This window comes from Channa argus, chromosome 11 (genome assembly GCF_033026475.1).
Source record: "Channa argus isolate prfri chromosome 11, Channa argus male v1.0, whole genome shotgun sequence".
NCBI lineage: Eukaryota > Metazoa > Chordata > Actinopteri > Anabantiformes > Channidae > Channa > Channa argus.
Window position 1 is genome coordinate 6,611,001 of NC_090207.1, and position 19,698 is coordinate 6,630,698.

Below are 19,698 nucleotides of genomic sequence, written 5' to 3' on the forward strand. Positions count from 1 at the left end.
TGGTTGTGTTCTGGGGGGAGGAGCTGGACCCTCTGCATGTTGTGGCTGAGAGGGGAACTCATCCCCCTTCTGTAAAAAGGAGCAGGACTAAATGGTCAAAATTGACAAATAGTATTGTTTTTATTTGATATATTTTTACTCCTCTAGCTGGGTTTTTTCTTACTTATTGATCCATAGAATGTACTTGTTTATTGTCTTTATTTGGTGGGAATTCTCAGATCAAGGTGAACCTGAAAGACAGCAACAGGCCAAGGCAATACCTTCATATGGCCCTTGGGCTATCACACCTGTTTCAAATAAACAAATTAAAAATCAAACCAAGACTACAAACAAATCCTCTGACTGGCAGATCAGTGACACAGTTACAATGATGCAGTAAAGTATGAATGTACTCTAAAACAAAATATTTCTATTGACATAATATTGTATAATATATATATATATTTAAATCTATGTCAAATTAAAAAAATAAAAGTAAATAAACAATAGTGTCAAATTTAGCAGGATGGCTATATTTAAAAAAAGGGGGTTAGAATTAAAGCCCCCCCTACCAAAAAAAAAAAAAAAAAAAAAGCTACAAAAGGCAGTGCACACCTCGGGCTAGTTAGGTCTGCTTCTTGGAACCATTCTTATGATTTACTGAGTGTGCTTTTTGCACCATTAATCATTTTTGCACTGGAAGTCTTCTGAAATAGCTTGTATTTGAAGATTATTATTTAAAAATAAGCCTTAAAATCAACTGGACAAGATTGGATCAATACAGAGGTCTTCAACAGCAAAAGTAATTAGTTTTAGTTTAAAATGGCTTTTGTTTGACAGTGCAAAATCCTTTGACACTTTGAAAATAAGAAAAACACATTATTTGCAAATGCACAAGAGTTCAGACACAAAAGATTTTCCAACCAATAAACATACTTTGTTATAAACTTGTAATTACTGGTACAGTACTTAAACCACAATTCTTATCCTCAGACATTTGTCTTAATGTTAAAAATCTCACCACTATCTAGATGACTGATCACCAGCCTGTTACTGAATCCCAGCTCCTTTATCCTTGTTTTTTTTCTGCTAAACACCTTTTAAAAATGCTAATGTGAGGACAACGTGTCCTTAGTGGCTACACTTCCCATCTCCTCATTCATTAACATGACCCACCTGCTGAACTGCAGCAACAGCTGGACTTGTTACAGTGAGAATGACAGAGACAGATCAGATAAATTGCAGGTCAAAAACTATTTACTACTCTCGCACTGTGGAAAAACCTATAGCTGCAAATAAGAGCCAAGCCTCAGGTCTCCTGATTGTCAAAAGGTCAGTGTCACTACGCTCATTTTACCAGAGCCCCGCACACAGGAAATATTAAGAATAATACCAGATTAACTGAATACATAAAAAAAAAATGCTATCAGGACCAGCACATGCATAAGAGTAAACAATTTACAAGCATGTTTTTTCTCCAGATAATCAAGAGGGGGCAGCAACTCCGCACCCTCGATTGTCTCCATCTTTTTATCTTACAACTAAAGGTCTTCAGTGAACAACAAGGTCTTCAGTGAACAACAGACAGAAATGAAGTTGCCTTGTTGTTCCATTACTTTTAGAGAGGACTGTATGAACCGTTACATTATTTTCAATCCTTCCAATCTAAAATGGGAAATCTTACATGGCTCCACAAAAATCCACGTGCTTGGCCTCTACACTTCAGTGGTATGCAAGACTTTTTTTTTTTTTTTACATGCACCCACATGCTCTCACAGTTTCCTCATATTATGCAACCGTGTACAAGCCCACAGAGCTGCAATCCGTATCCTTTTGGCTATTTTAAACTCCACCTCCACACAGAGAGCAGTAAGAAAACAGGGTTCTGAATTTTGTTTTCATCTTGTGCGGTTCTGGTGCAGGTTGGAGATTCTTCTTTTTTCTTTTAAGGCAATCTTTACAGCTTTTACAGCTATTACCTTTTACCTCTTACAACTTGCTTTGAGTGCACAGTATTATCTGTGTCATACTGAACAAAGGGGAAACATGAGCTGCAGTTCAGCCTTGTTTAGTTAATGATTGTTCTTCTAAGAGCACCTATAACAACGGATCAGACCGCCCTGACATATCCACCCAACCATGGAGTTGGGACAGCAATTCTCTGCTTGTGCCTTGCTTGTTCTTTGTGTGACATGGAGCGCAAATGGAGGGAATATTTTGGTGTGGTACACTGAAGGAAGCCACTGGATTAATATGAAGCCTTTGCTGGAGACCTTGATCGACAGGGGTCACAACGTGACGGTCCTGGTCCCGAGTGTATCGATGTACATGAACAGCAATGAAGCCTCCCGCTTTCACTATGAACCCTTCAATGTCTCCTTCTCAATGGAAGCCATGGAAGAGCATGTAAAAAATTTCCTTCACTTCTCCATGTATGAAATGGCTCGAATGAACTACTTGCAGATTTCCATGAGGCTCATGGATATAATGAAGGTAAACCTGCAGTTTTCTCTAACATATTTGGATGGCGTAGTGAAATCAGACACCATCATGAAGAAGCTGAAGGAGGGAAATTATGACCTTCTCCTAGCTGACCCCATCTACCCTGGCAGTGACTTGGCAGCAGAGATTTTGAACATCCCTCTGGTTTTCTCCCTGCGTTTTTCTTTAGCCCATAACTGGGAGAGACATTGTGGTCAACTACCTGCTCCACCTTCCTTTGTTCCTGCAGCTATGAGCAAACTCACGGACAAGATGGACTTCTCAGAGAGACTGTGGAACTTTCTCTTCTATGCGATGCAGGATATTCTGCTGGATAACATTTTTTGGAAAGTATTAGATAAATATTACTCTGAAGTCAAAGGTGAGTCAGCTCTGCAGTACAAAATAGCATCCAACACTTCTTTTATGCACCACATACAGGTGTACGTTTGCTTAAACTTCATTATTAAGTTGGTAGCCGATTCAATCACGTTTTTTCAACCACTAGAAATTGTAAGTAAATAAAATCTGTATTTTTGCATTCTGACAGGAACACCCACCAGTGCATGTGAGATGATGAGCAGAGCAGACATATGGTTGATGCGAACCTACTGGGATTTTGATTTCCCTCGCCCTTTACTCCCCAACTTTAAATTTGTCGGTGGGATCCACTGCAGACCAGCTAAACCTTTACCAGAGGTACACTAGGGCTGTCTCCAATATTAGTCAGTGTTCCCTTCTTAAAACAATAAAGAACAGCAATCCATTCAAATGCAAAGAAAAGGGAAAGAGAAAAAAAAATGCTTCTTTTAGTTTGGTCTAGATTTACACTGTTCTTTGCTTCTTGCAGGATTTGGAAAAGTTTGTGGAGAGTTCTGGAGATGATGGTATCGTGGTCTTCACTTTGGGATCCATAATCAATAACATCACTACAGAGAAGGCAAACATGATTGCATCAGCCCTCGCTCAGATCCCCCAAAAGGTCAGAATACAAACTTTAGCAAGAAACGTAATTAAATTAATATTACCAAGCATATTCAAGCCAGACAGAGTGAGTGTTTCATTAAATTGACGGCAGATCGATAGTCTTTCGGCTTGTCCCTTCAGGGGTCGCCACAGCCGAACATGTTCTGCACGTTGATTGAGGATGCATTTTTCCCCTGGATGCCCTTCCTATCGCAACCCTCCCATTTTATTTGGGCTTCTCTGGGTGGGGCCACACACATTACTTAGATGTTGTATTATCATTAACCATCTATTTTTTGCTAAATAAAAGTTGACACTTTGTTATAAAAGATATATATTTTTACTTTTTAATTTAGGCTCTGCAAGATATTATGAAACAAAATTAGCACTGTGTTGGTATAAAAGTAACTTTACTTTGGTTTATAGGTGCTATGGAGATACAGCGGAAAAGAACCAGAGACTCTGGGTGCCAACACCAGAATATATGACTGGCTCCCCCAGAATGACCTACTGGGTAAGGAACTGTTAAAAGCTACTGACCACGTATTCAAGTATTACCATAAAATGCAATTAAACTTTACCAGATTAAAATCTCAAAAAGACAGAGGAAAGAAAACACGTTGATTTTGTGAATTGTATGTTACTGGGATACAAGTTAGGTCTATGCCGGACAATGTGCCTGGAATGTGTACCACAACGGAAATCCAGTTCAGTATTATATCAAATCATTTCAGTCTATATAAATTAATTTATGCCAAGTTAGTTAGAAATTTGCTACACTTAAGTAAACTATGACTGGCATTCCATTGTTTATTTGGTAGCCCTGTTCTTGGAGAGGGACTAGTTTTAAGACCTGAATTAGTTTATAATGCAAATATATAGTTAAATATATAGTTTAGTTTTTAACAATTATGATAATTAAAAAAGTAATGCAATGCAGAGCCAACAACAAATCATTGCCCTGGTGCCATTTTAATCAAGTTTAATCTAGTCACGGAGTCACGAGGGCATGAAAACTTTGCATTAACATCCTGTTTTGATTGGATAATTTTATATTTGTTCTATATCAGGTCACCCAAAGACAAAAGCCTTTATCACCCATGGTGGCACAAATGGAATTTATGAAGCCATCTACCACGGTGTTCCCATGGTGGGTATCCCTGTGTTTGGCGATCAGCCAGAAAATATGGTCCATGTGAAGTCTAAGGGAGCTGCACTTATTGTGGACTTTGACTCCATGAAGACTGAGGACCTTAAAGATGCACTGAATGCTGTCATTAATGAGAAGTCGTAAGTCATTTTAACTATGATTAGATTGTTTTACAGCATTTAGTGGTGTCAAATATTTTCTATGCAGTTACACTGAGAACTAGCATAAATTACACAGATGCAAGACAAAAAAGGAACCATTGTGCAGTTATACATATATTGGTATATATACATATATATATGTAAATAAATAAACAAACACACACATATATATATATACACACACACACACATATATATACACACACACACATATATATATACACATACACACATATATATACACATACACACATATATATACAGACATATATATATATATACACACACACATATATATACACACACATATCTCTCTCTCTCTCTCTATATATATATTATATATATACACACACACACTAACATATGAAAATGTAATTTATTAACAATTCCATTTGTTTACTAAATATCCAAATTCACAGGTATAAAGAAAATGCCATACTGCTTTCCAGTATCCATCACGACAGACCATTGAGTCCTCTGAATGAGGCAATATTCTGGATCGAATTCACCATAAGAAACAAAGGGGCCAAGCACTTGAGAGTCCAGGCCCATAAACTCACCTGGTACCAGTATCACAGCATTGATGTCATGGCTTTCCTTGTTGCTGTTGTTATGTTCCTCATATTTCTCTTGGTCAAGACCTGTAGATTCTGCTTCTGGCGGTCCAGTCGTATAATGAAAAAATCTAAAAGAAAAGCTGAATAGTAAGCTGAATGTTTTGGTAAAAAAAAAAAACAATCTTTTCACTTGTCTTGTTTTGTGTAATATAATGTAACCACAATATCTGAATTTGAAACAACTGATTAGAAATGTGTTTTCCAAGTGTGATAAACATCAAATTGTTAAAAACCTTTGCCCCAATAGAGACAAACATGCATTTTTTTTCTGAAAATGGAACATCTCATTTAATTTAGTGATTAGTGCAATTTCTCACAGGTGTTTCATTTCAACTGCACCTGATGCCAATTCAGCAATAACAGCTAACAGTTGATTGGCTTGGGTAAGTTTGAAAAAAACAACACAAAGGAATTTCATTTACTGACTTTACTTTAATACTGATGAGACCCGACCCCTTAAGGTTTGCCTAGCATACAAAAGTGCCATCAGACTTTTTATATAGACACATAAAGTGCAAGTCACAATTTAACAGAAAATACTCATTAACCTAAGTGATATAATCAAAAACAAAATTGACACAAGTCCCTACAAATAGATGTGACGTTCAAATTTGCTTCGCCACATCCATTTCATGTAACAGTGTTTAATTTTTAATTTCCATCATTTTTTCAGTCTTCCATCTTCTTTGACCTTCCATAACATAAGCTCCATGCAGGCAGCAGCATCTTCTGCAGTGTCATGGCCACAAACTGGGACAAACAATACATTACAATACATTAAACAGATGCAAACAATGACCGTGAACATCTTAATCAACAGTTACGTTGGTTCAAAGACATACAGTTGCATATATATCCTCCAATTCTACATAATTTACTTTATTTGGATTTAAAATTTGATTTAAAAATGATAGTTTGTTTTTTGTCCTATGATTTCACACTTGCAAACAAAAACAAAAAAACACTTGTTTGGTGGCTGAGGTTTATCCATGATGACCCACCACTTTCTTGGATGATCCTCCGAAGGTATTCAGCAGTGAGGTCGTTGAGGGTCTGTTTGCGAGGGGGGCCCAGACGGTGCGGGAAGACTACTGACGTGTCCACAACCATCCCATGAAGCAACTACATCACAGAGGAATTTACCTGAAGCTTTTTTCAGTGTGTAAACCCTTGAAAGCATTGTTAAAACAAATAACTAAGCCAATTAAACATGTACTGCACTACTGCTACTGTATAATATGCAGCTCGAGCCACAATTACCACAAGACTATATATGCTCGATCACACTCCGCATAGCCATCAAACACAAAACTTACTAATGAAATGACAGAAATTCTCTGGCTAGAAAAGTAAGCCTTGCTCAAATGTCTGCAATACTGTTCTGTGAGTCGAACATCTGACTTTGGCAGCACTTCTTCACAGTGAGCAACTTTTTGAAATGGATGACTTCTATTAAAGAGAAATGACACAACTTGTTATAGTAACAGCAGTAGTGATAGACCACATTTAAAAGTAATGCCTGGTATTAATGCTTTTATAGGTGGATCACCTTGGTAAATGAACAAAAGCAGGATGTAGTTTCCACATCTGACTGCTGTTCCGCTTTACAATTACACATTAATATATACATATTTTTTAATAATCTGTTTATAATACTTTTGGCAGTCCTTTGGGCTGTACACCTTATTAATGTAGCTTCATAGCTAACTGAACATTGGAAACCAAATTTTACACTTGCCAATTCAAGTTTTTTTGACTATTCCTTCTTACAGGAATTCACGAGAGATATATCGCCACCCTGTATTTTATGACAAAACCATTCTCACCCTATAAGCTACTGAAATACAAAAACAAAATTTCTAGGTATGATAGAATTTCAACAACAACAACAAAAAAAGTGATGCACAATTTGTGCAATATTTTTGCTAAATTTCTTTAAAATAAACAAACCAAACAAAAAAAAAAAAAACAACAGAAAAATAAAAAGTATTTGCTGCTCAAACCCAAGGAGTGTAGTGTTCAGTTTGGATTTTTGTTACAAACCTTGTTTATGTAAACACACTACTGTCCGGCTTACAAAATCTATAATATTGTGTGAAAGTCCTTAATGCAAAAGAAAAAGAAACTTACCCCCCCCCCCCAAAAAAAGTTAGGAACATTGCAAAAAGCTTAGTCACCTTCAAGGCACAGAGGTCTGTTTCCAGGCCATGTCCAATCAGAATGGTGTCAGCACTGATGAAGCTCAGCAAAATCTGTTGGACTTCTTTGAGGGAGGTGTGGTTACCCTTCACATCTTCTTCACCGATACCTGAAAACCTAGACAAGTGGAATAAAATACTGTTAGACCAGTTGGCTGATTAAAAACACAATCTCAATTAGGGTACCCTTTTATTTTTTACCCTATAGTGGGAAAGACTGCACCTTAAAGTGCATCTCAAGTCTTGTAATACAAGTGGGTGCCTTTTGGATTGTAGCAATATTTGTGTTGACTACTGTATATTGCCCAACTTTTCTATTCAAAATTGAATTTTAAGATACTGCAAATGCTTTGTTTCAGGGGTACTCATTCTAGTTCTTCTTCCAACTTCTGATTCATTGAACACAGCTCATCTATGTAATTAGCAGTGGGTAATGTTGGCATAGTTGGAAACTTGAGGACCTAAAATGAGTATCTCTCTTCAAACCAGAGGGCTGCACAGAGCTGAAGCAAGTACACAGCACATTTAGGTCCTCCCTTAAAGAGGAAAAATACATACATTTTTTAAAAAAAATACAGCAATGAAAGCCAATTACCTACCTAGTATTGTAGTCGATGACTTCATTATCAGGTTTCACAAAGGTGTCGTAGATTACTTGCAGACTAGAATTGACCACCGTCACTCTGGACAGCTCAAGACCATGAATGGTGTAACACTATGAAGACAAACATTAGCATAATATTGTTTCCCTTCATACTTCGACAGGGTCAGGGCCAATTTATTAACATAATTGATTATGTCAAGCACATGAAAAGGTTAGGAAGAACAAAAAAAACAATATGCAGGTACAGTATACAGAGTATGTTTAGATCTTTAAAGAAGTGGAAAAAAGGTTAATCAAGTTTAACATCAGCAGTAATTAATTTGCAAGTGCTAGGCAGTTAAAATAGAGGAATTCAGCTTTTTCCTTTTTATATTCCTATATAACGTATAAGTAACAAATACTACAAGTGGATGTGGAGTTTGAGTAGTTTATCACTGAAAAGAAAATTATAGAAGCTTTAGCTGAAGTTTAACCTAAAAATTATTTACAAAACCCTGCCCATCGTGGCTCAGGATGTATTGATATCTTCCACGAATCTTCAGGTTAGTGATGTAACCCACAGCTCCTCCTGTCTATATGTTGGGCAAGACACTGAAACCCAACATTCTGCCTGGTGGGTCAGGCCAAGGCCTTGGAAAGCAGCTCCCATTCTCAAGTTGAGAGAATGGTGTGTAAATGACATTTGGGTACAGATGAGGTAGAAAAGCACATACAAGTTCAGACTAGTTAAACTGAAATTACCATTTCACAATCTAAAGAGTAGACCTTAGGACAGCTTCTGTCAGAGGGATGTCTGGGAACAGTTGACACAAACCCATCCAGGCTGAGGGAATCATGCACATGCAACTGGCAAAAAGATGAAAATTCCAATTAGTACATTTGATAAGTAATGGAAATTTATCACAATATAATTTCCTACCTTAAACACCTGACACCCAGGTGCTCCCATGACTCCCTCGCAGCAGCTATAACGTGTCTCAACTCCACCTGGAACTGTAATAGTAATTGACATCATAAAAGATGGTAACTACGCAAGACACATCATATATTTCCAAGCTTAAAACCGTAGTACTGCTATTATTAGTCAATTTACTTTTTTTTGTTTGTTTTGTTTTTTGAAAAATTGGAAACATTTAATGACCGACTAATCAAATGTGGTACTTTGTAAGTGTTCTTAGTCTTACATTTTAAATAATCTAAAGTGTTTAGATATGGAGTCAGTTTAAAAATAAACTAAAATGAAAGGAAGTATTAATGTACAAGGCATTTTCCCTTTTCCGATTCATGGCAGTGCCCAGAAGACCATTTAAAGATAAGACATTGAAATATTTATTAAAATAAGTGTTGCAGCCCTAAATGGCACTTTATACTAACCTTTATTCTCAACTCCTTTACCATAATGGTAGTTGCACTCCTCCTTGCGAATGTGTTTGCCTGTTTGGCTCACAGAATATGTAGCCCCACATCGACAGCAGATCTTCTTGAAAGCTTTTCCCAACAAAACAGAACAATTAAAAACAAAAAACAATGTGCTGTGAAAAGTCACTTGTGCACAGCTTGTGGGTGCCCTCCAGTGATACGATATGAGAATACACTCAATGTATTTTCTAGGAGTATAGCTGGAGTCTTATGTTTTCACTTACGGTCTGTGTTGCCTTTCTTACTGTCCGCAAAAAGAACAGCACAACCAGGTTTCTCTGGGTGCTGGACGGGATAGTTGCTCTCAATAAGCCTTTCTTCAGTCAAAATGTAATCTGTCAGACTCTCATACAATGCTGTATCGTCTACTGGAATTAAAATAGTTGTCAAAATATTTGAATTAATAAATAAAAATAAAAAAAGAATCTCTCAAACTAAATGGATTCTCACCATTTCCTTTAAAGCTCTTTACATTAAGAGGTACATTCCCTTTGGATCCCTGCCTGGTGACTTGATTTTCATCTGCATCAGAATAAATGGATATAAAGAATAAAAACCTTTTTATAAATTACCTTTTGATTTTGTTTCGGTTTCATTTATACTTTTTGTGAAAACCACAATGGGTTTTTTAGAGTTTTTCCACCTTTTGTTAAAACAGCACTTTGGTTTTTGAGCCTCTTCAGTGCATTCACTGCCACACTCAGATATTTCAGTTTGTTCACACTGCGATTGTAAACAGTCCTTTCTTCTGCAACGGCCTGTCAACAATAACAGCAGGGAAAATATTCACACTGTAGTTTGTCAGTGAGGATGACATTTGAGCCGTATACTCACCTTTTCAAAAGCATCATTAACATTGGCAGTTGTTTTGATGAACTCCTTTGTGAACAAGTTGACATAACGCTGTCTGACATCATGAGGGACTTTTTCTTTAGGAGCCTCAAACTGCTGCTTCAGCTTACGTTTATTAGGCACAGACTGAAAAAAATAAAAATTAAAAAACATTTAAGTCATATGATCTAAATGAATACTATCAAAATGGGCCTGTATGGGGCGCTACCTTAGCAGGAGCAGCATAAATGGCAGGCTGAGGACAAGTGAGAGCAGCTGGACTTGAGTGTGCCGAAGCAAAGGTGGTTGACAGCGAAGGTTTACATGTCGAAGCAGGGACGAACACAGGTGGTGCTGTGCGACATCTTTGCAAGGGGGTAATTGCAGGCGGACAATATGCATTTCTCACTGTGACAGTGCTCGTATGCACTTGATTGATAGGAGTTAGCACCGAGGTCACTGGGCAAGAACTGGAAGAAACAGGCAAAGGGAAAACACCCTCCGGAAGTATCAAGTGCAAGTTGTTACCCATGTCAATCACTGCAGTTCCCAAAGGTATGTAGTTCATATAAGCTGTGTGGTAAAAAAAACAAAACGCATGCATATATGGAACTTTTGAAACTGAAAGTACTACTAAATTAAATGCAGGGTTTTACATACAGAAAACTGAAAAGTTGCTACTTAACTGACATTCATACTACAAATATAATGTTTTTCAGTGGAAACTGAATTAAAATCTCCTGTGAAAGAAAATCTAAAATCACAACACAAAATTTACATTTAAATAGGGTCACTGTAAAGTGTGTTTGTATCACTGGCAAAATAATGGTTGAGATATACACATCATAGCCACTAGAGCCAACAGGTTATTACCATTTTGTACAGGAGCAAGCTGCAAGTTTTCAAGGGGTTGAGTCGAAGGAGGAGGTGCAGTCTGGGACTCTGGTTTCCTCTGACCGGTAGAGGAAATAAAAGCATGACCACCTTTAACTGATGCGGTTAGCATGGAGGCCCTTTGCTGTACTTGGTGGATTCTGGGAGTTACAGAGGGTTCAGGGCCAAATCCTGAAGTTGCTGGACCACGCAGAGGAACCAAAACCTGAGGCTGGGGTCTACTCTTAGCCCCTGGCTGGACAATGGAGCGTCAATCAGGAACTTATTGCAACTTCACCTAAAATTTTGATTTGTAATCTCAAGGTAGTAGTGTTCAAGAGCAAAATGGCCAGTCCACATTTCTAATCTGGTATTTCTTAAGTTAAACACATTAACAATGAATGAAAAGCAACATTCCTGATAAAAATATTACCAAGTTTTACTCGTTTTATCTTTTAGAGTGCCTTAAACATTTATGTAAAAGAAAACTTCTAAGATTAGCTTTGTCTTGTGTACGCAGAAAGTACCTCTATGTGTTTGGCCTCATGAGCCACCCTCTTCTTTCCCGGCAAAGCTTGAGTTTTCATATCTACCTCTGATTTCGCTGCATCCATAGCTCCAACCTAAAAATGACATGGTGAGGGAAGAGATCTGTACACAGTCCCTTTATATTAATGTTCCTCGTGTTTATTTAGAGCATACTTACAGATGTTTCAGGTTGTTCATTTCCCTTATTTTCATTGTTTGCCTCCATAAAGATCCTGTAACATTCTTCCATTGGGTCACTGTCAGACAGCTCCACTCCTGAATAACTGAGCTCTTCCTCAGAGCTAGAGTCTATCTCTATGACTTCTTCATTATCTGCTTTTGCCAAAAGCTGGTTAGTGGGTTTAGATTCATTGGTGTTAACCATATAAGGGCTGACAGATAAGTCTGCTGGATCATGGTATTGTACACAGGACGACACATGGTTAATAATGGCTTTTTCCTGCACCTGACCTGGTGTTTTGTATGTTTTCTGGGAGTCTGGTGCAAGTTGCTTGTGAGACAAGTGATTAGGAGCTTTGTTTTGAGCTCGCTGCTCTGTCTGGGCTTGCTTGGTGTGTTGCCTTGGTGGAGGATCTGCATTAGCAGCTGGTGCTTTGTAGAAAATTGAATTTTTCTGTGGAAAATCACATGGTTGCAGTGGATTCATATTTGCAACACTGTGGAGCAGCTCACACCTTGGTTCCTCAACCACAAGATTATAAGAACTATGCAATTGTTGGTCTGAGGTGGTAGAAAGACTAGCAGGTTCAGGACCGTTCTCAGCTTCTGTTCCAGCAGCCTGAAAAACATTAATTTTGCGATGTACACTTTCCTGGTCTTCTAAACATCCAGTTTCACTCCCAAAACTTAAAATATTTCCACCTTCTTTGCCTTTATAGGCATCAGAAGGATCATGATTCGCTTTGACTCTTAATGGGGTCTTGAATGTCTCAGCATTGGAAAAACACAATGGTAGAGAATTAACAAATAGAGACTCCGATTTATTCCCCAGTTCCTCTTCAGTATTCTGGGATTTGCCAGAAACACCGTTGGCAGGTTTCTGAGCTCGACTTCTCTTGTTTTCAGGCGAGGAAGGAATGTCAATAATCAGGACACTGTCTTCAATAGAGTCATCAAGTTGCTCTGGAGACCAAGAGGTTTGTTCTGCAAGTTGATTCTTTTGTTCACAAGATACAGAGTTTCTGGCTCTTTTTAAGCTTTGTCCTTTCTTAATGTGTTTTTGCTCCTTTCCCGATGAGCTGTAAGATCGCAGGCCCGCAGAAAAGTTGGACAAGGGGTCATACTCCAAATCAGTCCTTGGTTTTGAGTTGTCAACAACATACTTTCTTACTCTGGTGTCAGTTTTAGTAAAGTCTGTGCATGAAGACAAAATGTAAGAATCTACGTCTATAATTTTACCTGCAGTCTTAGACTTTGATACCGAGAAATCTAAAGGAGTGTTTTTGCTGTCCATCTGTTCAGTCTGGTAGCATGAAAGACGCCTCTGCTCCTGCTCCACCTCGTGTCTTACGGTTTCAATTTCCTTGTTGATACGCTCCAGCTCCTGGAGGCAGTCATCTGTGGTCTCATCATTCACTGACGCTCCACATCCCACATATGAATAGGTATTTTGGACTCCTGTTGAAAAACAATATGAACACAGACTTTTTTTTGTATTTTGGATACAGGGGAAAAGACAAGATGGCGCTAGAAATGGAAAACGATGGCGCTGACATGAGAAATTGGTAAAATTACAGTTTTAAAACAATAACCATTTAAAATACCAATCTCTCAATCATAACTGTAAAGCATTAGCGTTAGTACGAATTAAGCATACATCTTATTTTATTGCCCAATAAAACTCATTATGTTGCGGTTCTCAAACAATCCCCGTCCCCAGACTTGCTTAGCCAGGACTTGGTTTGTCCGAGTTAATTAGCTGACTCGTCATGCTTAAAACAATTAAATAAAAAAAAAGAAAAAAGGGAGAAAAAACACTTAAAAGTTACAGATTTTTTTCCACAAATATCGCCGGTTAAGTGACATTGGCGAAATTGAATTTTAGCTCTGTATGTTTGAGTTTATGCTAGGACAAAGCTACAGGTAGTAGCAAAGTTAAGTTATACCTCACGTACACTAACCTGCTGAGTCAACCACGGATGTGTTATACGTCCCGAACATATGCCGCATTTCTGTGACATGTTTGTACAGACAGTGAGGTCGGGCACAAGGCCCACGTTTTGAGAAAGGACACTGGATATCAACAAAAAGACCAGACGAGGGAAACATCGGCAAAGGCGCTATTTTCCACACTCCTGTTTGTTTGTTTAATTAACGACCGACAGGTGATGACTCCAACTGACCCTCGGGTGGGCGGTGTCACCCTCACTTATATAAGCTCTGCCCAGGTCGCGCGACGACAGTTAATAACTTGGGTAGTGGCTCCTACATTTACCAATAACGCTATATGTATAGTTTCAGGAAGTAAAACTAATTTAATCACGGAATCAATATAGTACACATGAGCCACTAGAGCGGTGTGTTTTGTACGACTTTTCTTTTTTGTTTTTATTTTTTACAAGTAATGGTGTCGCAGTAATTTCTCCGGGCCGGTAGGCAGCGCTAATGTACAAAACACATCCAGGGACGTGCTACATTTTTCTCCAGTTGCAGTTATACCTGAAGAAGAAGACTAATAACACCAGCACCACAACAACAACCTTACAGTAGCAGTAGTCTAAAATACCAAATTTCCGAAGTCTGAAATGGATATTAGCGAAGGTGAGATGGAAGAGGATGAAAACGAGTGGAAGAAAAGTTTCGTGGATTCTGAAGCGATGATCCCCGCTACTGCCCCTGGTAAAGTACGAGACCGAAACCAACCAGACAGGATACCTAATAATGTCACTCATTTAGCTGTTGACGCGGAGAAAAACTTCTTATCTTCCTGTTGGTAGCGCATAGGATGCTGTTTTCTCTACATTTACTCTATACTGTACAGTGTTTGTATTGCTGTGTGGAGAAGCCGAGGATAGTTTTCCCTTAAGAATGGGCAAGACCTTTCCTAACTAACTATGTTTCAGGTCCAAGCCTCAGTAAGCCATCAGGACCAACGCCTGCAGATAGGGTCATTCTGCATTTAGACCTTGACTGCTATTATGCTCAAGTAGAAATGATTAGAAACCCATCACTGAGAGAAGTGCCTCTAGGTAAGTTGATTAAACGGCATTAAAGTTGATTCTCCATCAAAGCCCAGAGTACTCTTGTGGCTCAGTAACGCATCTCATGTCATCAGGTATTCAGCAGAAATACATCATAGTTACCTGTAACTACTTGGCAAGGGAGCAGGGTCTCACCAAGCTGATGTCTGTGAGTGACGCAAAGGAGAAATGTCCTCAGCTGGTGTTGGTTAATGGAGAGGACCTGACACACTACAGAGAAATGTCCTACAAAGTGACAGGTGGGCAGAAGTTGTACTATTACTCAGTTCTCATAGAAAGTGCAGTATTTATTCAACTAGTTGAAATGGTATAAGTTGTCTGAAATATTTGTTTCAAGGGGGCTTCCAGTGTCTCATTCATTTAGCCAGTTGACTTAAAATTCAAACGTTTGGCAACTGATTAATCTTTTTAACCTGCTAGCTCATCAAATGTGAATATTTGCTAGTTTATACACCTGATAAACTTACATTTTGGGTTACATACTGTTCATCACATAATGAGCTATTTTAATGTTAATCACCATTATCACCACACCTCATTTATTAAAGATGTTTGTAAAATGTGTAATAAACTGAATAATACAACCTTGTTTGAGGTTTTCTCTAAGGTAAAACAAATGAAGCACTTGAATGAAACTTACACAATCTTCAAACTAGGTTTTAACCAAAGGTCTTTGATCATACAAGGGAAGGGGATAGAGATATTCTTAACCAGAAAATCAGCAAATTTTTTGAATTACTATATTTTCCCCAAAACATGAATAAAATCTTGCTGTTGGTGTTCCAGGGTAGTTGCTTGTTTTTTCCTCTTGAATAAATTCCATGCTAGAAAGACAATGCAAAATAGGATATCTTCTTTTTTCTCAGCTATAAATAAACCACGCTCTTGCTGTCCTATGAATATTAGTATTACATTTGTCTTATTTTCAAACATAGTATAACCCACCGATTAGTTTAAAGCATTTAGTGTAGAAGCTTAGTTTAAAAGTTTATTTTGCTTAGTTTCCTTTTGCCAAAATCGTACAGTATATATCATAAACTTTCTGTTTTGTGCTCATCCTACATTACCTTCTCCTGTGCTCGGTCTAGAGCTGCTGATGTCCTACTGTCCACTGGTGGAAAGGCTTGGATTTGATGAAAACTTCGTGGACATCACAGAGATGGTGGAAAGAAGGCGAGCACAGACACTGGGATCTAATGACTTTTCATTTAAAGGACATGTCTACAATCATTTGAGTAAGTCAGATTTGTGCCTATGAAGTCTAGTTACACTTCTTTGTACATCTGGCTCAAGGAAATTGAGAAATGGTTTGTGAAATAACCCAAGAAACTAAAACGTTTAAAATATTTGCATTGCACTTTCAGTTTCCCTGTTGTTTTTTTTTGGTTTCACACCCACAGACAATATATGGTAAATGTCTGTTTTTCTTTTCCTGCCCAGGTGCAGACATTAAAGCCAGTGACCACCCAAGGTTAGTTTTAGGTTCACACATTGCAGCAGAGCTGAGAGAAGTCATCTACAGCAAACTGGGCCTGAGTGGCTGTGCTGGCATTGCCACAAGCAAGCTACTGGCTAAACTGGTTTCAGGCACGTTCAAACCCAATCAGCAAACCACCCTGCTGCCAGAGAATGTCAGCGATATCATGGGCTCCCTGAGCAGTCTACTCAAAGTCCCAGGTATAGAACTCATCTCTAACGGTGAACATTATTCATCAGTAGATATTATCATGCAGTGGTAAAGAGAAATGACTACTACTGTGTATTCAAAGGTATAGATTTATTACATTTTACATTTATGCTTCCATCATTATTTATTAGGTGTTGGTTACCAAACTGCTAAGAAACTTAAAGCCCTGGGATTGGAAAGTGTGAAAGATCTGCAGCTCTTCCCAGTGAATGACTTAGTGAGAGAGTTTGGAGGTCCCACTGCTCAGCGCTTGAAGAATCTGGCCCTAGGCATTGATTCCTCACCTGTCACCCCTAGTGGAGCCCCACAGGTATTAGTTTAGTTAGTTTGTCATCTGCCATTGCTTGTTTGTAGTAACTTAAAAATATATAGTATCACCCAGGAAAAAGGTTTAATAGAAATTCCTGAATGAAATCTTATTTTCCTGTTTTAGTCCCTCAGTGATGAGGATTCCTTCAAAAAATTGTCATCAACTAAAGACGTTTTGAATAAGATTCAGCAACTTTTGAGCAGCCTGGTGGAGAGGTCAGAGCCCAACTATTCAACTTGAATCTGTCCTTTCAGTCTTTGAGGCATGCGTCACTGAATTTATCCTTTATCATCTGTTTGAAAACTAGAATGCACAAAGATGGGAGGCAACCACAAACCTTCCGACTCACCATTCGTAGATTCACAACGACCAACAAGTGGTTCAGTCGTGAGAGCCGACAATGTCCAATCCCAAATTACATAGGAAAAAAGATAATCTCTGGTAAGTTCATGCACTCTGTAACCTTCCACCAGTTCAGAATGCCTTATGTAGACTCTGTCTGTGTTTCCACTCACTGTAAATGCAGAGAATATTCCGGCTCATTTTCTCCAAATTTTGCCTTCTTAAAGTACAATTAAAGCATTATTTTCTGTGATGTTTCTACAGGTTGCACTGTTGATGCTGTGGTCCAGCTGATCCCATTAGCCATGAAGCTTTTCCACAAGATGGTTGACTGCAGTACTGCATTCCACCTCACCCTCATTAATGTCTGCTTCAGTAATCTGCAAGGCAGGGGAGCTGCTGTCAGCGGAAGAGGCTCTATAACGTCTTTCTTCACACATAGCACATCTTGCAGAAAAGCACAAAGCCAGGTAGCACAGTGAAGAAACACCAGTAAACAAAACTTTAAATATTTTGTCTTGCCTGCTTTATGTGGTAATATTAGTTGTTTTGGAACTGTCAGGAGACTTTATACAATGGGACAGTTTCAGAGCTGCAACTGTTATTTCCATTGTTTTATCAGTAATCTTTTTCTTTTGTAATAGTTAGAAATTACCAATCACAACTTTGCCAAACTCCTGGTGGTATCTTTTTGACATGGTGTCATCCAACCAACAATCCAAAACCTAAAGAGACTTGACAAACAAGTAAGCTAAAAGACATAATCAATATGTCAAAAATATCAAGTAAATCTGCAAGGTTCAGATTAAAATTGATTTCACTACTACTGAGTTTGGAAATAAATTCTTATCTTAAATCTTAGCTTTTTTGGGAAAAACTGCCTAGTTTTACCCTCTGTGGTGCTAATGAAAATTTTTAAATGCAACAATACATTTAAATGCCAAAACCTGCAGTGTCTTATTCATTTTATTTATTATGTCATCAGGAAGTATTGTTTGTTACTACTGGGATGAGCCAGAGATTATTCAATTGTCCATACTATTCTGCCATAATATTTAAAATCCTTGCATATTTTTTCATTATGGTATTATATTGCATTATTTGTGTGATTAAAAGGGTTAAAAAGATAAATTTAAATTTCTTGGTGCAAAAGAATGTCCTGTATGGTTACATCATGCTGTGCTGTTGCATCAGTGCCTGCAGACATACTATTTCCTTTCTTAGAAATAATGTGTCAGTATGCTGAATTAGGGTTATTTTTAAAATAATTACTGCTCCTCCTCTTTTACTCTCCAATAGGATGATTCCTCTCAGAGTGGGGGTGGTCACTGCATGCATCAACAGCCCAGCACACAAATCGGGATTACTCAACACACCTCACAAAAGACAGTAGCTGCAAGAAGCTCTGAAGCAGTATTATGTGGGTTCAAATGGAATCAAAGCTTCCTTGTTTCTGTAGAAGAGAATCCGAAATCAGGGCCAGACCCTGATGAAACAGATACTACTGTGGCACATAATTTGCCCCCAGCCATTGACCCAGAGGTTTTCAGACTTCTCCCTGGGGAAATCCAAAAGGAACTGTTATCTCCTGCCTACATGAACTCTTTTCCCAGCTCTTCCACCAGCCTATCAGTGCCAAGTACAGTACCTGATGGAGGGCATGTAACAAAAAACAAGTGTTCACAGCCATTTCAAGACTCACATGATACCAAAGACATAAAAGAGGTTGTAAACAAACTGGATCCATCCATGAGTCACCAACTGCCTGCAGGCATGTGTTCATGGTCAGGAGAAAATGTCATGGAACAAGGGGAACTTCCATTTCCCAAGTCTTCTGACTGTGAGTTCCCAGGAAATGTGGACCCTAAGGTGTTTTCTGAGCTTCCAGCAGATATTCAAAGAGAGTTGATGTCTGAATGGAAACAACAGAAGTTGGTCCTGAAGAACCCTTCCTCCAGGAAAGCAAGGAGCAACTCAATGACTAAAGATACTAAGGCCGCAGGAAAGAACTGTCAGCCAAACAGTTTATTGAAATATTTCAAACCCAGTTAGAAAGCAACATGCTGCAATCTAAAAGGAAATGTTACATGCCTTATTACGATTCTCTGTAAATCAGTATAAAAAGGAAGTTAAAATAAAAAGGAGGAACAAAATATATATATAATAAAATAATCTGATCAGTACATTCATTTAGTAAGTTGTTGATGTAACATTTGATCAGTATATTGACAAACCTACGATTTGTATGACACCTGTGAACCTCCATATACTAATTAGTAATAATAAATTGAATTCCAGTTACCTTGTTTGTCAGCTTCATTAAAAAAGCGG

The 19,698-nt window shown here is 38.2% G+C and overlaps 3 protein-coding genes across 7 annotated transcripts; 2 read left to right on the forward strand and 1 right to left on the reverse strand.

The window, feature by feature from the left end:
* The first annotated feature begins 1,806 nt into the window (after positions 1-1,806).
* LOC137136549 (UDP-glucuronosyltransferase 2A1-like) lies at positions 1,807-5,587 on the forward strand. Its single transcript, XM_067522021.1, has 6 exons — positions 1,807-2,842; positions 3,011-3,159; positions 3,311-3,442; positions 3,853-3,940; positions 4,497-4,716; positions 5,157-5,587. The coding sequence occupies exons 1-6, from the start codon at positions 2,119-2,121 to the stop codon at positions 5,440-5,442; spliced, it is 1,599 nt and encodes a 532-aa protein (XP_067378122.1). The 5' UTR covers positions 1,807-2,118; the 3' UTR covers positions 5,443-5,587.
* Positions 5,588-5,963: 376 nt separating this feature from the next.
* Positions 5,964-16,231, reverse strand: zgc:152968 (uncharacterized protein LOC564848 homolog). Of its 3 annotated transcripts, none has more exons than XM_067522012.1 (16): positions 16,096-16,231; positions 11,986-13,445; positions 11,807-11,902; positions 11,280-11,535; positions 10,636-10,979; positions 10,410-10,553; positions 10,219-10,333; positions 10,026-10,097; positions 9,800-9,943; positions 9,531-9,644; positions 9,076-9,149; positions 8,898-9,002; positions 8,152-8,267; positions 7,532-7,670; positions 6,356-6,476; positions 5,964-6,104 (listed from the first exon to the last, which is right to left on the reverse strand). In XM_067522012.1, exons 2-16 carry the CDS (start codon positions 13,279-13,281, stop codon positions 6,016-6,018), a joined length of 3,225 nt encoding a protein of 1,074 aa, XP_067378113.1. In that variant the 5' UTR covers positions 13,282-13,445; positions 16,096-16,231; the 3' UTR covers positions 5,964-6,015. The 3 variants fall into 3 exon arrangements, with proteins under 3 accessions (XP_067378113.1, XP_067378112.1, XP_067378111.1); XM_067522011.1 differs by lacking the exon at positions 16,096-16,231 and adding an exon at positions 13,949-14,362 and having other exon boundaries at positions 9,800-9,940; XM_067522010.1 differs by lacking the exon at positions 16,096-16,231 and adding an exon at positions 13,949-14,362.
* poli (polymerase (DNA directed) iota) lies at positions 14,402-19,668 on the forward strand. Of its 3 annotated transcripts, XR_010915601.1 has the most exons (11): positions 14,402-14,666; positions 14,891-15,016; positions 15,103-15,267; positions 16,117-16,263; positions 16,469-16,705; positions 16,847-17,025; positions 17,149-17,240; positions 17,333-17,466; positions 17,632-17,837; positions 18,012-18,113; positions 18,667-18,805. XR_010915601.1 is itself a non-coding variant. In XM_067522017.1 (10 exons), the coding sequence occupies exons 1-10, from the start codon at positions 14,573-14,575 to the stop codon at positions 19,417-19,419; spliced, it is 2,133 nt and encodes a 710-aa protein (XP_067378118.1). In that variant the 5' UTR covers positions 14,460-14,572; the 3' UTR covers positions 19,420-19,668. The 3 variants fall into 3 exon arrangements, 2 of the variants coding, with proteins under 2 accessions (XP_067378118.1, XP_067378119.1); XM_067522017.1 differs by lacking the exon at positions 18,012-18,113 and having other exon boundaries at positions 14,460-14,666; positions 18,667-19,668; XM_067522018.1 differs by lacking the exon at positions 18,012-18,113 and having other exon boundaries at positions 14,517-14,671; positions 18,667-19,668.
* The last annotated feature ends 30 nt before the right edge of the window (positions 19,669-19,698 follow it).

Coding starts and splice junctions, on each gene's coding strand:
- LOC137136549 (XM_067522021.1), top strand. CDS start 2,119: ATGGAGTTGGGACAGCAATTCTCTGCTTGTGCCTTGCTTGTTCTTTGT. Junction 3,160..3,310: donor CAGCTAAACCTTTACCAGAG/GTACACTAGGGC, acceptor TGCTTCTTGCAG/GATTTGGAAAAGTTTGTGGA. Junction 3,941..4,496: donor CCCCCAGAATGACCTACTGG/GTAAGGAACTGT, acceptor GTTCTATATCAG/GTCACCCAAAGACAAAAGCC.
- zgc:152968 (XM_067522010.1), bottom strand. CDS start 14,096: ATGTTTCCCTCGTCTGGTCTTTTTGTTGATATCCAGTGTCCTTTCTCA. Junction 7,671..8,151: donor GTCATCGACTACAATACTAG/GTAGGTAATTGG, acceptor CCACTTGTCTAG/GTTTTCAGGTATCGGTGAAG. Junction 6,477..7,531: donor CAGACCTCTGTGCCTTGAAG/GTGACTAAGCTT, acceptor TCTGTGATGTAG/TTGCTTCATGGGATGGTTGT.
- poli (XM_067522017.1), top strand. CDS start 14,573: ATGGATATTAGCGAAGGTGAGATGGAAGAGGATGAAAACGAGTGGAAG. Junction 16,706..16,846: donor CAGTCTACTCAAAGTCCCAG/GTATAGAACTCA, acceptor ATTATTTATTAG/GTGTTGGTTACCAAACTGCT. Junction 17,467..17,631: donor AGGAAAAAAGATAATCTCTG/GTAAGTTCATGC, acceptor ATGTTTCTACAG/GTTGCACTGTTGATGCTGTG.